The following is a 16582-nucleotide window of genomic DNA, read 5'->3' on the forward strand; positions in this document are numbered from 1 at the left end:
TAATCTTGATAAATTATGAAAATTCATTATGAAATATTATTGAAAAATATAATTTCTTGCTTAATAAAATATAATTGATTATTTTAAACGAAAATGAACCGGTAATATTACATCAATAAACCTGTATCAGCTACCGTCTATAGAAGGCATTGACAAGACAGAGGATCGGCAACGTTTTTCTCCACTGCTATTACAACGTGTACCTCACTATATCTATTTTTCTATCTAACGCCTATCTCTAATACTCATACTAATTAGTGAGTCAAGTGGAAGAGGAGGTTCTTATTGCCTCAAGTTTGCACACAATGTTTGTAATGTTTTAAAGTACTACACTACGTCCAGTCAACGCTATCGTCAAGTTGCTGGCCATGTGGCTTGCCAAGTCGCTGGCCAAGCTAGTATGCCAGCCTTGGTCTTGCCATCCATACTGCAATGTTACCATTTGTGGATGCTCGGCTGGACACTCGTTTTCACTCAACAAAAATCGGAGCGATGGAAAGTGAAGACCAGTGAAGGCAAGCAGCCATCCACACTCTATGGTATGAATTGGGCGATAGTGTGGATGAGGCATTAAATTAGTGCATTCTTAATCTATCTATCTACTGTGTATGTATATTTACTATGTATAATCACAGAGGAAAGAAGCACTGGTATGCTTATTCCGTGGTATAATGTATATCTGTATATCAATAGTGAAGATATCGAGGGTAGTAATCAACAGTTGATCATGATCGACATTAACTAGTGAAGATATCGAGGGTAATCGATAGTTGATCATGATCGACATTAACTGGTTATCTCTATAACTTGCATAGGGGTGTGATCACATTGAATGTGTGTATCTGCAAGTGCTCTTCAGATCTTGCATGTGCCAAAAAAATGAAATATGCCATAGAAACACGTTGTGACTTGCATGTAGCTGCTCACACTGATCGCAACCAGCAAGTGCAAGCGTTCAGTGTATGTTTTCCTATAGCTCTTTCCAGATTTTTTTTCTCATCTGCACGCTTGTTAATGCATAAACAAGCTTGCACTTGCATATATACGCATTCAATGTGAATATACCCTTAGCTTAATGTTGGTTCAATAAATTACTTCGTCACTTATTAACTTCGTGATTAATTAATAAACCCCACGAGCATGCCAGAAATAGCGGGTAAAGTTTCATAATTATTGCATGAATATAGTTTCAGTTTGTGTAAACAATTGATTTTCAATGAGGCTTGTTTTGGCATAAAGCTGTAAGCCTCTATATGTTGTTGTAATTTTTCTATTGATGTAAATAAAATATAACTGAAAATGTGACACTTTCGATATCACGGGGGAATTGTGATTTGTTGTGCCATGTGAATCATTCGTGTTCCATGTTGTATGTTCAGGCAGTGGACGCGGACACGGGCGAGAACGCGGTGATCAACTACTACATGCTGGGAGAGACGCAGATGACCCTGAGCGAGGGCATGGATGGCATCCAGCAGCCGCCCTTCCTCGTTGACCAGGGCACGGGGGCCATCCACCTCAACTTCGACCCCCAGAAGGGCATGAAGGGATACTTCGACTTTATGGTCAGTCACATTCAATGAAAACTACTTAATCATGGGTCGATTGAATAAAAACTAGAATATAGTGGCTAGAAACTAGCCGTTAGTTCTAGCTAGTGTTGAAATTCAGTTGAATAATTATGTGCTATTTCTAGGTAGATGCAATTGGGAGTAATCACATGTTTCCGGAAATTTCTGAGCAAATACTAGATTTAGCAGCTCTCACTACGTCAAATATCGGGGTCCGAGCTTCGCTCTGGAGTACAAAAGCATAAAAATGTATAACGAAAGAAGAAAATTATAATATATTCATAGTTCATACAGAAATGTTCTGTATCATATCAGAAATGTTCATACAGAAATCTAATCACAGTGAATTGAGATTAATTCCCATAGGAATGCAAAAATTTCCCTCACAAAGGCCCGGTTGCACAAAAGCCGATTAAATTTTAATACTGATTAATTTCACGTGTTCAAATCAGAGAAGACAATTTCAAAAAGATGGTTCTACTGGAATCAATCAGGATTAAAAATAACCCGGCTTTTTGCAACCGGCACTAAGTACCTGATTGAATGATTACAAAAGTTCAACAGCTGTCATAATTTTGACACAGTCCCACACACATGAACTCACTTCCATCATCAACAGACGATGAAATAATTATTATCATCTGTTTTTCCAAGGATGAATAATAATTGTCCTTTTAATGTCCTTCAGCGAGTTTTTCCCAGGGATGAGACCTAGTGCAATCGAATGTTTATATTATAAACCTACTATGTTCTGAATTTCGTTAGAATCGTTAGAGCCGTTTATGAGATCCGGTGAAATACAAACATATTGAACATCTAAACAGAAATTTCTCGTTTAATAGTATAGGATTTTTATCCACACGTATTAAACACAAGATTTTATTTTTTCTAGCTCCATCTACAATTTCTATATAAAGACACAGTTTCTTCATAGCCTACAGTAACTGTAGTAACCTGGGCCTAGTTAGTACAAGCATCTTTATTCAACCGAGTCTTGAAAATAACTTGAAATTAGCAGTTGCTAGCTTTTATTTAACCGACCCATTGTCAATACATTGGTATAGTTTACTAAAAATTGACAACCAAAACAAGAATCTAACATTGTTTTAACAAACATTGTTTTAAGTCGTTTCCATTTAATATTTAGGTATAAGGATATTTACCACAATATCACCTCCACTATAGTGAGGTCCACATGGCAGTGGAGAAAGATAGAAGAACAGCGTTGCCGATCCTCAGCCTTGATACTGCCTTGTATAGAAGATAGCTAATACCGGTATATCTGATTTAAATATTAAGGCCCGGAGGCTCAAAAGCCTGTTAAATTTTAATCCTGATTAATTTCACGTGAACCAAATCAGAGAAGACAATTTCGAAAAAGATGGTTCTACTGGAATCAATCATGATTAAAAATAACCCGGCTTTTTTGCAACCGGCACTAAGTACCTGATTGAATGATTACAAAAGTTCAACAGCTGTCATAATTTTGACACAGTCCCACACACATGAACTCACTTCCATCATCAACAGACGATGAAATAATTATTATCATCTGTTTTTCCAAGGATGAATAATAATTGTCCTTTTAATGTCCTTCAGCGAGTTTTCCCAGGGATGAGACCTAGTGCAATCGAATGTTTATATTATAAACCTACTATGTTCTGAATTTCGTTAGAATCGTTAGAGCCGTTTTTGAGATCCGGTGAAATACAAACATATTGAACATCTAAACATATAAAGAGAAATTTCTCGTTTAATAGTATAGGAGTTTTATCCACACGTATTAAACACAAGATTTTATTTTTTCTAGCTCCATCTACAACTTCTATATAAAGACACAGTTCCTTCATAGCCTACAGTAACTGTAGTAACCTGGGCCTAGTTAGTACAAGCATCTTTATTCAACCGAGTCTTGAAAATAACTTGAAATTAGCAGTTGCTAGCTTTTATTCAACCAACCCAACGTCAAAACCACTGGTTTAGTTTACTAGAGATTGATAATGGTGTAACAACCGAAACAAAAATCTCAAATTGTTTTAACAAACCAGTGGCTTAGATTATATTAAGTCGTTTCCATTTAATATTTAGGTATAAGGATATTTACCACAATATCACCTCCACTATAGTGAGGTCCACATGGCAGTGGAGAAAGATAGAAGAACAGCGTTGCCGATCCTCAGCCTTGATACTGCCTTGTATAGAAGATAGCTAATACCGGTATATCTGATTTAAATATTAAGGCCCGGTTGCACAAAAGCCTGTTAAATTTTAACCATCATTAAATTCCACGAGAGGGCATCAGTAAAGGTTTTTGTTCCTGAAAAAGATAACAGACTTTTGTGCAACCGGGGGTAACTTTTCATTGTTAAATGTTAACTTTTGACTGTTCATTGGGGGTCACTGTTCATTGTCAATCATTAAAATGATCAATCATATTTTATTCGCCAAGAAAATATGTTTTTAATGATTGAATAATGAATTTTCATAATTTATTGAGATTGAATATTTTGTAAATTAATTATATTTCTATATGGTTAAAAAAAGGTCTGGCAACGTATAGGACCTAGAAAAGGATAGCGTAATATGCTTTGTCAAATGATAGACAAGGATAGTAACACAAACACTAATAAAATACTGCCATTATAACGTGGACCACACTGAAATGGTGCACACCTCTTGCACCTGTTGAAGCTGTTGGTTGCTTGTAAACGGCCAATCAATATCTGATCCTATCTAACCTGATAGGATCGATCTGATCCTATATTTTGTCAGAATTGAAATTATTTCATAGTAATCAAGCTCCATTTCTATTAACAGGTGATGGCGAACGACAGTGGTGGTCTCTATGACATGGCGCGAGTATTCATTTACCTGCTCCGTGAAGATCAGCGAGTTAGATTTGTATTACGTCAGCATCCCACCGAGATCAGAGAGAAAATCGATCATTTCAGAGAGTAAGTTCAATCATTCAAACACACATGATGGAATTTTCTTGTAATAATGTACTTTGTCAACCCAAGAATTTGTTCGGAATACACAGATGTATTTATTTAATTTTATGACAAAATTATTCCAAAAGTATACGTTTTGTTTTATGGAATTTTCTTGTTACAATGTTCTTTGTCAACACTCAATATTTTTTCCATTATATGTGGAATATTCAATTTTCATGACAAAAACATTCTAAAAGTACAGGTTCTTGTTTATAAGACCGCGACCGACTAACGAGGAAGAATACTATTTATTCTTATGAGAATGTATAAATGCGTTAATCAGTATTCTGAAAATGCTTGAACAATCTTATAAAAACCAAAGGAATTCTTTCAAGGTCCTTGGCCACGGTTGCATGAAGCGAGACCATAGAGAAAAGATAGCATAAGAAGATATTCCTTGGTATAGGACGTTTCAAAATTTGAAGCCGATTTTTTGTTAACTAAAGCAGATTACTGTCGACTACTGTCTATTATTACTGTTTTGGCCGGGTGAGAGTGTAAGAACAGCATATCATGAGAGACTACCAGCGTCACATAGCTTCAAGAAGAAGAACTACTAGGACTATCGGCTTGCGTTAACAGTAAAATTTGGAACAGGATTGCCCTATACCATAGGATATTTTCTTATGCTATTTTTTCTCTATTGCTGTACTATAATAATTTACTGGGTTATTATTATTGGGGTTGACAATAATGACTACTATTCAAGGAGTTGATTTTAAAAAGAAGAAGTTTAGTGTAGAAATCCCACTGTCTTATTATATAATAATTTCATCTCTCTCAACCGTTAATTTAAGAGTATAATTTGTTTATAATTGAATAGAATTACTATAGAAAAATTTGTGTTTGGCAGAATTTTAGGAAACGTGACTGGCGCAATAGTGAACATAGACGAGATGAAAGTGCATGAAACCCGCGACGGTCGAGTGGACAAAACACGCAGCGACCTCTACATGCATTTCGTCAACCAGACCGACCATTCTATCATGGAAGTCAACTCTGTGCTAAGACTGATTGATCAAAGCATCGAGCGGCTAGATACTCTATTCAAGGTCAGATCCAGTTTACTGTTTTCATAATCTTGAAGTATTTTTTTAGTAGCGTACACTTCAAGTTACTCTATTCAAGGTCAGATCCAGTTTACTGTTTTCATAAATTTGAAGTATTTTTTTGGTACCGTACACTTCAAGTGCGGCACAGATTATACTTACTGGAAATAATTGTATTATTTCGATACATTCATTTCTAAAATCTCGATCCAATTGAATTTTGGTTTGGTAACAAAATCAAGTCTCTTGATTGACAAAATACTTTTATTTTTTTATCATTTACAAAGTATATCTTTTGATAGAATTTTATTAAAAATTATATTTCTGATTGACAAATTTATATTGATGAATTATCGATACTTTCTCATCAACTTAAAATTTCTGATCAACCAGTTATAATTTTAATTGATCTCATTCTCTGAGATCCGAAACTTGTAATTATACAGAGTTAGTGAGATTTATTATGGAAACAGCTAAATATAATATCTTTTACAAGTATTAAACTAAATCATGAGCACAACTAGGCCTATGCATTTGAATAGCTATCCTCTAGAAGGCAGTGGCAAAGTAGAGAATCGGCAACGCTATTCTCTTATTTTTTTAAGAACTAAAAACCACCTACCACCATGTGAATAATCACCTGATGACTTACTAAACACTAATTAATAATCCGCACAAAAAAAAAACAAAACCTACTCTAGAACATGGTACGCCATAGTGGAGTAGGTCAATTTCCACACAGCAAACACTAAACATGTAGGAGGCACATTATAACTTTTTTTTTGTAACTAACTATTGTATGTAATTGTAATTTATCTAATATTTTCTGTAATTGATGTAGTAGTTTTTGTTTTTTGGGAAATAAACATTTATTTTTTACACCCATTATAACGTGGGCCTCACTGTAGGAAATCCTTCAATCCTTGAGATAGTATAAAAGGAATTAGGTAACGTGAAGAGAATGTAGGATAAATACGACACCAATTTTACACATTATACTGAAAATAATTAATATTGTAATATTTCAATAAGAATGTATCATAGGATGGGATAAAGCAAGTAAGTAAAGCAGAAAACTAGGAGATTTTCATTTGAAAAAATAGTATGGACTAAGGAGGAAATCTAAAAGGATTACAGAGTAATCAGCGAGCGAACCATAAAACAGAAGAGTACTTCAAGTACTCTTAGATTATGACTATAACGGAATAGTTATTTGTGTAACTAGTGCGTAAAGTGAGGGATTGCTGCACCGAGGGAAACAGTTTCTTTCTCGAGTGCAGTAACACACTTTACTCACGAGTTACACATACATTTGTCATGCCTTGAGGCATACATTTGAGGCAATAACACAATTTACTCATGAGTACACATTAAATTTGTCATGCATTGAGGCATATATTTGAGACAATTTTCAATTCAATTTCAATTTCATTTATTGACAATTAGAATATTCAAAACATATTACTAACTCTTTATAATATGACATATCATTAAAAATATAATAAAATAAACATAATTACTCTTAAATATACTTGAATAAAATATAAAATCTAGACATCACCAACAAAAAAAAACTTTGCTCGCTTGTGAGAGTTGCAAAACAGTAAAAGAAAAACATACTATTTTGAAATAATGCAGAAAGTTTAAGTTAAATTTACTAATAATTACAATAGAAACTTTATAACAGCAGAATCATAAAAAATCAAACAAATATTGTGCAGAGGAAAGACTATAAAATGAAAATAAGAGAATTGAAATTGTTATATTTAAGGTAAAGAAATACTCCCTCGAAATCCACTCATTGACGTTCTTTTTACTAATTTTGAAATTCAAATCAAAAGGTATTGCATTGATCAGTTTACTGCTTGTGTAAATTAGCTGTCTTCTGATCAATGAAAGTTTAGTAGGATAAACTTGAAATTCCTCTGTTACACCCGGTCTGAAATTATAAGTGTTCTTGATCAACTTTTAGACAGTAATTACATTAGAATTGAAACGCTTGTTTTTTAGGAGTTCAACGTGCTGGACACACAAGGCGCAGAGCGAGTGGAGGCGTTGCGAATCGCCGGCCCGGACAGTGTGGTGTGGATGTGGCTTGTCGGCTGCACTCTCTTCCTCACTCTGCTATTGGTTGTCGTCATCGCTCTCTGTCTGTCGCAGCGGGCTCGCTACCAGCGCCAACTCAAGGCCGCCACCATCACTGCTTTCGGTCAGTCTCAACTCTCAATAAAGCTATTACATTTAAGATTAGCAGGTAACCCGTGCTCCGCAAGGGTCTGTTCAAAGCACAAATAGATTAAATTTAGTTTTATAGTTCCATACTGATATTGAAAGTATTAAGAACTTTTATTACAATAGAAAAACGATTTGATTGGACTTTTATCCTAAGGTGCGTATAGATATACGCGCCTCCAACACGCTCCGCAATCGCTCCGATCATGAACGTTACGGGAGATGTTAGCTCTTCTCGCGTTCCACTCTTGCTCCCCGGTCGATCATCAATCAATCTGCTCGAAAGAAGTTCGATTGCGGAGCAGAGCGAAAGTCTGTACACACCTTTACGTGAGCTTTGAATCACGAATTGAATAAATTTGTTTAAATTATTAAAATCATAATTAATTGATTTACAGTTAATCAGTTGAGTAGTTCAGACGTGATGATGCATCATTCGTGTGTTTCCTATTCCGAACATGTGTAACACAATTCTTTCCTTAATTATATTATAGATATTAGATGAAATTCATATAAGATGCGATACTGTGACATGACATGTTTTGAAGTCTAGTGTCATTCTCAAGTATCAAGATAAATCTTACTTGATTTTTGAGAATGACATTATAAATCGAGCCAATAAAAAATATCACGGTAAAATGTAAATTGTAACTGTGTCGATGTAAATGCGCGTACAACTCGAACAAGTTTTATTTCATTCCACTTAGAAAGCTATAGTGAGGTCCACATTATAATGACATTGTTTGATTAGAATTGGTATAACTATTCCTGTCTATCATTTCTTTCTCGCTTTGCTCTGTTGCCAGATCGTTTTTAACAATATAGAATTCATAAATAACTTACAAAATATTTCATCTTAATTATGAATATATTGAAAAGTATAATTTCTTGCTTAATAAAATATAATTGATTATTTTAAACGAGAATGAACAGTTAATATTACATCAACAAACCTGTATCAGCTACCGTCTTTAGAAGGCATTGACAAGACAGATGATCGGCAACGTTTTTCTCCTATCTTTCTGCACTGCCATTATAACGTGGACCTTACTATAGATCAAAATCTTTTTTATATAGATGAACATTCCTCTATATTCTTTCTCATTATGTCATAAATATATAAGAAGTAATTTATAAATAAGCACAAAGCAAGTTAATATTATAAGAGCACTTTATTTATATAATTGTTGTCCAGTCATTCCAGGACACACACACGCATCACACCAGTGCCATCATCATCTGATAGTGTCACCAACCTCTCAATACAACATCTCCCTCCTTAAAGGGTATCACAAAATGATACAAACATATAAACTTGTAAATGTAATGTTATTACATTAGTGTCATTTGCATTGTAAATAAATAAAATAAAGTATTTTTTTCTACTTAAGCACTAATCTAGTAGGCTATACAATACTAACAATTGAAAAACCTAGTAGGCTATACAATACTAACAATTGAAAAACCATGCTGAATGCTTAAACATATAATACTATTGTACATCATTATAATTTTTAATCATATTGAACTTTCTATAATCTCAGGTACCACAGAATCTGATTTAACTGGCAGAGTGGCCGGAAGAGTTCCAAATACCAACATGCACAGTGTGGAGGGTTCGAACCCCATCTGGATGCAAGCTTACGAGAATGAATGGTACAAGGAGGATGATTCGATGAGGTAATATCATAAAAATATCTCATGAATAATGTCACGGTGAGGTAATATCACATGAATCACTCACAAATACATGCAGATATCAGATGCACTTTGAATGTCACTATGAGGTAATATCACAAAAATATCACATTGAGGTAATATCACAAAAATATCACATTGAGGTAATATCACAAAAATATCACTGCACTGAGCACATTGAGAATACGAAGTTTGAACCCTATAGAATGCACAATCACTTTAAAAACTAATTTCTTTGCAAATTTAATAGTTTTAGATACTTTTATTCACAATTTGGTCTTTTTCTCTGGTTTTCTGCTTCTGTGTTCTAGCTGAATGATCACCATCTCATCACTTCATACAAATTGATTTATTAATTTTCATTTCCCACGCAACCATATTCATTTCTATTTTTAAACTTTGCTATGCAATCCTTTTGTTTCTTAATTTAATTGATCCATCACGAACTGCTATAGTTCATAAAGTTTCAATACTAAAATTATTACTTTCACTTTTTGTGTACACTTTTTGACAATTTCGTAGTCTTTTTCATTTAATATTTAACTAAAATGATTACTTGCAAACTAGAGTAATAGTGAAAAAATAATATATATTCACTCACTGACTGGAGCATGCTTTTGAATCACATGCAGCTCATTTCTATTACTTTCTTTGTTGGATCCAATGTGGCATGATTAAATTTAGTCTATATTAATTCTCACCTTGTCAAGCTCGATACAAGCATAACATAATATGCCTATTTGTTTGTTGGAATAAGATCTGTGTTATTTTTATGCAAATTTATTCAAATTATCTTCATTCTAAACTACTTTATATTCTAATTGGTATTCATAGTTTAGCAGGAGTATGGCAGAGAAGCACAAATTACTTTCCATACTTTGAAACATTTAAATTGGGGTTTGTAACGGATAAAATAACTAAGCATATAATAATATTTTAATATCACCATACTTATAAAAATAGATATAATATCGGAAAATATTCCAAATATTCATGTTAAAAGGAATATTGGTATTCATATTTATTCATTCATATACATATACAATTAAGGTAAAACCAACAGTCATTTGTATTGATGTATACAAATTTCATGTGAAATACATATTCAATCATTCTACAAAGATTTCAGTAACGTTTAATCCTATATTATTATAAATTATGATATAAGCTCTAAATAATATGTGTACTTTTATAGTGAGCCCTCAAAGAAAGTAACTTGATCAGATTTGAATATATTTTTTATCAGTGTGTATTAAGGTGAGATATGATCTGTATTAATATTACAACCTCAAGTAAAACAGATCATCATCACATGAAACTCTGTGTGGTTGGATAAAGGTAGACGATATTACTTATGTAGCCCATCAATTTTCATCTACTTAGAAAAATAACTACTTGGAAAAATTATCATGCCACTCTAACTGTGCTCTGTGAGTACCGTATACCTTGTGCTTACTTCTAGCAGAGATTAGGGGAGATCTAAGATTACCAACTCCTCTCTGAATATTAAACACTCTCTCTGATTATTAAACTCCTCTCTCATTATTAAACTCTAATTTATTAAATGCATTACTAACTCCTTTCTGCTTCTAGTGGATATGTCTCAGGTTTTGAAGAAATCAAATTTCTACTAACATTTTACGAGTGTTAAAGGTCAGGTTAGGATTGATTTGTTGGGTGTTTTGAATGCTTTTCTGTGGGTGACGTAACGCAGAATGCAGTTTTATGTTTCAGTCAAGCGTCTGAACGCGACTCGCTCGATGAGAACGCTGTTGTCGCACCGACTACGCCAAACGATGGAGGCGGTAACTCCTCGTGCAACAGGTGAGTCACTCACTTCAACCATACACTAATAGTCCTATGAACAGTAGACCTCGCGCAGCCTCCTCTTATACTGTCCATCAGAATAAATCCTGTCTGTATGTCGTATGTCGCGAGATATCGGTGTGAAAACGGCTAATGGCTGTTCGGGTTGGTGTATCAAAAATGCTAACATCAAAAGCTAATCTCCTTTCAAGACATACTGGCAACAGGACAGCTCGAGTTCAAAGCAGAGAAAGTTCGAGAGACAATACTATGTTATTTAAGTTATTAATTGCATGCGTTATTGCATGCAATTTATAATCTTTCGACAGCTGATTTATGATGAATAATTCTAGAGTCTGACTTACAATGAGATATTGAATTGCATGCAATTTATAATCTTTCGACAGCTGATTTATGATAAATAATTCTATAGTATGATTTTTACTCTAATATTGGCGTATGAAGGAGGCTCCTTTTTTCTTTTATATTATCCATGAAATGCAAAATTTTCAAAAACTTTGTATATATGTCGACGCGCAATTTAAAAAGGAACATACCTGTCAAATTTCATGAAAATCTATTACCGCGTTTCGCCGTAAATGCACAACATATAAACATATAAACATTTAAACATTAAGGGCCGGTTTCCGAGCTCGGGATTTAGCCAAGTCCTAGACTTAAAACAGCTGGAGTCAGAAAATTGGCTTTCCAAAACGGGGCGTAGTCGCAGCTTTTATAACAGTAGTCGTAGTTTTTATTTTCTCATTTCTATAATTGGAAACGTTTTTCCTTGGCGAAATTAGACATTCCTTAATAATTCAAAATAGCTGAAACTTTACACTATTTTCTCTTTATTTTATTTTGTGTTCAATTTTCTAGTTTTTCGAAATTTAATTCAAACGCGACTATGACAATGACTGCGACTACGCCCCATTTTGGAAAAACAATTTTCTGACTCCAGCTGTTTAAAGTCTAGGACTTATCTAAATCCCGAGATTGGAAACCGGCCCTAAGAGAAATGCCAAACCGTCGACTTGAATCTTGGACCTCACTTCACTCGGTTAATAATTCGGCTACTTGGCACTTCCTATGGTGGCGTTTCCTACAAACCTATTAGAATTATAATTCCCGATTAATCTTAAATGGGATCATCACATTAGAGTCTTGATTGGCAGGTTATATCATGCTCTTTTTGCATTGAGAGTCATGGCTTTATAATGTGTCCAGTCAAATAAAGACTCTCAGGGTGTATCATGGCTACTTTCTGTCACTGATACGCTGCAGTGTTCTTTTCTGGGGTGGCAGTGGAACTGATATGCATGAGATTTTCATGGTGCAAAAAAAGACAGTTTGTGATCTTGTAGGTATAAACCAATTGGTCGTGACTCTTGCAGTCCAATATTCAAAAACCTGAGACTGCTAACGGTTCCAGCTATCTATTATTTGGAAGCTGTTTTGATTGTGGTCAAAAATAGCCATAAATTTGATTCAAACAGAGCCCAACATGCATATGATACTCGTCTAAAATTGCTTTCCGGTTGTTCGGAGCTCACCTAAGCTGTCCACTGATATCTTAGGCCAGTAATAATCTGATCGTTGCCATTTTGCATTTGATATCAAAGCTTGATTTTCTAAAATAAGGTTTTATATCTTTGGAACTGTAGATTGTAAGCTCTGTCTGAATTATTATTCTTTGATGAAAAATAACTTTTAATCAGGATGTAATCAACCTCAATAATAGCGACAATATATTGGGCCATATGAATAAAGTTGAGCATTTGCTTATACTTCTAAAATATGAAGCATTTGCTTTATTTTCTATGAATAAACGTGAGCAAAACCTTTTGCTCATGCTCATCAAAAAAATAGTTTGAGCATTTGCTCAAAAGTAAAAGCTTTTGCTCAAAATTGTATGAATAAACTAGAGCATTTGCTCCAGAGTTCAGGAGTAAAGCTTATTCATATAAAAATGAGCAAATGCTTTTGCTTCTACCTTTTGCTCATTAGCAAAACCTTATGTTCCATGCTCTTGCTCATGAGCATTTGCTCTGGTTTTATTCATATGGGCCATTATGTATTGTTTTTAGACCTATTCTAAAGTTGTAGAAAAAAATTCCTAGTGCCGGTTTCCGAGCTCGGGTTCTATAACTTATAAGTAGTTGAGTCCTCGACTACGTTAACGCCCTGACTCGGAAAGCCAATTTTCTGACTCCAGAGTTTAAACGTGGTTGAAGTCTAGAACTAACCTAAATCCCAAGCTCGGAAACCGGCCCTAAGTAATTAGAACGTAAAGCTTCTTTAACCACTATCAATATCAATAGATTAATTTCCCCTTCATAGATTTTATTGAGTATATTGATTATGAACATAAACGTATAGGGAGTCTATGTCGTAACTTTTACTGTTATCTCAAGCCAATTACTGTCGATTATTGTCGATTTTCACTGTTTTGTTGGGGTGAGAGTGTATGAACGGCACAATATGAGAGACTACCAGTGTCACACAGCTTCAAGGGAAAGAACTACGTGGACTATCGGCTTGAGATAACAGTAAAAGTTGCGACATAAACGCCCTATACCATGGGATATCTACTCATGCTATTGTTTTTCTATAGTAAAACTTCTTTATTGCTTTTGAAAAACTATCGTGCTCCACTACGCGACGCGCGATAACTGTTTTGCTTAAGCAATAGATTCGCGTTTACTCTTTTACTACACAAATAGCTATTCTGAATTGTAGAAGGTTGTTAATTTTCTAACTATTTGATCACGTCCAAATCAAATAGAAAAAACTTTCATTCCCCAATATTATTACAAATATAACCTGATATACAATAAAATTGTTATGTTAGGAAACCCCCTACAATACTATTCGTCTGTATGTAGGGGGGGGGGGTTAAATAAATGTAGGGTCTACATGGATTGAATGAAAATTGAAATTTATTTGCCAAATATTTTTACAGACATTTCTACAATCACAAAATAATAACCGTAATAAAGTTAACAAAAGTGCAACATTTTAGAAGTATACAGTTCATAAGATACTTGACAAGATTATGTGATAATATTAATTTATAATAAAATTTTGGCTCTACTGGCAAAAAGTAACACTTGAGCGCTAAGGTGTTTCTAAATTTTAGTGTTGATAATAATAATAATAATATCGAGTGACCTGGCTGGCTCAGGTCTGGTGTCAGAGTTTTCAGGTCGCAGCTGATTAATTATTTATTTATTTAGAGTGTTGATCATTCTCAAACTATCAAGTTAAATTATTTGCAGATTGAATAATGTTGTGTTTTTGTTTTGCAACAGTCGTTCGAACATGATCAACGTGTCGGCAGTTGACGTCCCAGCCATGGTCAAGGAGCAGAACGATCTGAACAAAAATGGCGGCGGCTACCACCAGAATCTCTACCATCATCTGGATAAGCTCAGCAATCCCTTGATTGCTAAAAAGCTTGAAACTACTGAGTTGTGAAGTTGATTCAGTTCTTTTTATTTGATTTATCCAGATGGTACTGGAGATTAACGGTAAAGCTAGCTACTTTTGAAGTTGAAGTATGTTCTTGCAGCCAATGTTGTTATAATAACTAGAATATTTGAAATCGCATATTTTTGCTAAAAAGTGGATCAATTCAGAGCTAATACTAAAATACAAAACTGTATGAAACACAATAAAAAATTATCAAAAGTACCCTTCATTTTATTCTATATTCTACTCTTCAAGAGCCATTTTCAAGAGTTTCTACTCTTCAAGAATCATTTTCCTCAATGAAACAGGTGAAAATTTTTAAATATATATTAAATCTTGGATCACACCAATCATCGAAAATGAGAAATCAACACATTTAGGCTCAACCCACACTTACGCGACCCAGGCAGAGAAGAGACTCTACTCTAGTTGAGAGCATGATTGTGTTTTCAGATGGTGACGAATCGACTGGTCTGAGTGTCACCATTCGGAAACACACGCTCTCGACTAGAGTCGAGTCTCTTCTCGACCTGAGTCGCGTAAATATGAGTTGAGCCTTAAAGAAAATATAAATAGATGGAAATAGATTGGAAGTTGCATTTGAAAATATAAATTTTCACTATAAAAGAAAGAAAGATATCAACACTTGAAAAAGGCTCTTGAAGAGTTGAAACTAGTGAATTTTCAATAAAATGAAGGGTAGTTTTGATGATATTCAATGTTTATTAATAACTAGTACCCTAGAAGGAAGAGTGGGAACTGTACAAGTAGTTATAGCATCTTCATAAGATGTTTCCTAGTGTACCTTGATATTTAATAACTTGTAAGAGTGGACACCTGGAGAGTCTAACTCTATTCTTCATTATTGTATCTTCACTGTGACGGTGAAATCTATTAACAGTTATGAAAAATCTTTTAATTCCAAATATGAACGTAGATTTATTAAAAGCAATATTATCCATCTAGGAACTTACTTTATGAATCTTTGTATATTCTATGTAGATAATCAATTCAAGAGTGTATAAATAGTATTATTGGGAAGACGAAGAACTTTTCGACAATTTCATATCAGATTTAATTTATAAAAAGTATTTCTTGATGTCATAGAGTGTAAATTTGTTGTTTTTTTATTGTGGAATTTGTTGAGGTTATTGATAAATAACTGATATACTCCACATCAGTGTGAAAGGCCAAGTTTGAATTATCTAGTGTATGTAGTAAAGATAAGAAATAATTTTTAATTTATCTGTATTGATGAGCTTATAATTATATTCCTTTTGTATAAAATGTATAGTTTCATAATGTTTGTAGAAAAATAAAGAAGTTCTTTCAATTCCTTGACTATAGTTATTGGAACCCTTTAATATATTTAATTATAATGCTCCAATTATATCATGAACTGGTAAAGTATATAAGTAAAATCAGGGATGGCTGTACAGAGTGTTCCTGAAATAGATCGACGAATTCCATATGAGTGTCAAGTCGACTGCCTTGGAGCTTAAAATTTTAACTAGTCAAAACACTACCTTCTAAATAATTAATGTACGTACTGAATAGTAGTTTTGCTAGTTTAAATTTATAAGTAGCAAAGCAACACTCCGTGTTCTACCAATATCTATAAGGTTTATTCACTTCAAATTGTAGTTTGGATAATTTTAAATTTTTTAAATTCAAATTTATAATTGAAAAAATTTGACACATTAAATCTTTAATAATATCCAGTACGGTAAGTTACACTTTTATAATGTAGTGTTGCCTATAA

The 16582-nt window shown here is 33.8% G+C and overlaps 1 protein-coding gene across 1 annotated transcript in view; it reads left to right on the forward strand.

Annotated features, from left to right (window-relative positions):
* Positions 1–16153, forward strand: part of LOC111045701 (cadherin-23) — a gene marked incomplete at its 5' end in the record, with an annotated part of 51704 nt that extends 35551 nt beyond the window's left edge. Inside the window, 7 exons of the mRNA XM_039419015.1 lie at positions 1380–1565; positions 4389–4525; positions 5418–5616; positions 7624–7822; positions 9390–9525; positions 11278–11367; positions 14661–16153. Coding sequence (XP_039274949.1) covers positions 1380–1565; positions 4389–4525; positions 5418–5616; positions 7624–7822; positions 9390–9525; positions 11278–11367; positions 14661–14826 — 1113 coding nt within the window. The remainder of the gene's footprint in view (positions 1–1379; positions 1566–4388; positions 4526–5417; positions 5617–7623; positions 7823–9389; positions 9526–11277; positions 11368–14660) is intronic.
* Positions 16154–16582: the final 429 nt, after the last annotated feature.

The sequence above is a fragment of the Nilaparvata lugens genome, unplaced genomic scaffold (genome assembly GCF_014356525.2).
Source record: "Nilaparvata lugens isolate BPH unplaced genomic scaffold, ASM1435652v1 scaffold814_1, whole genome shotgun sequence".
NCBI lineage: Eukaryota > Metazoa > Arthropoda > Insecta > Hemiptera > Delphacidae > Nilaparvata > Nilaparvata lugens.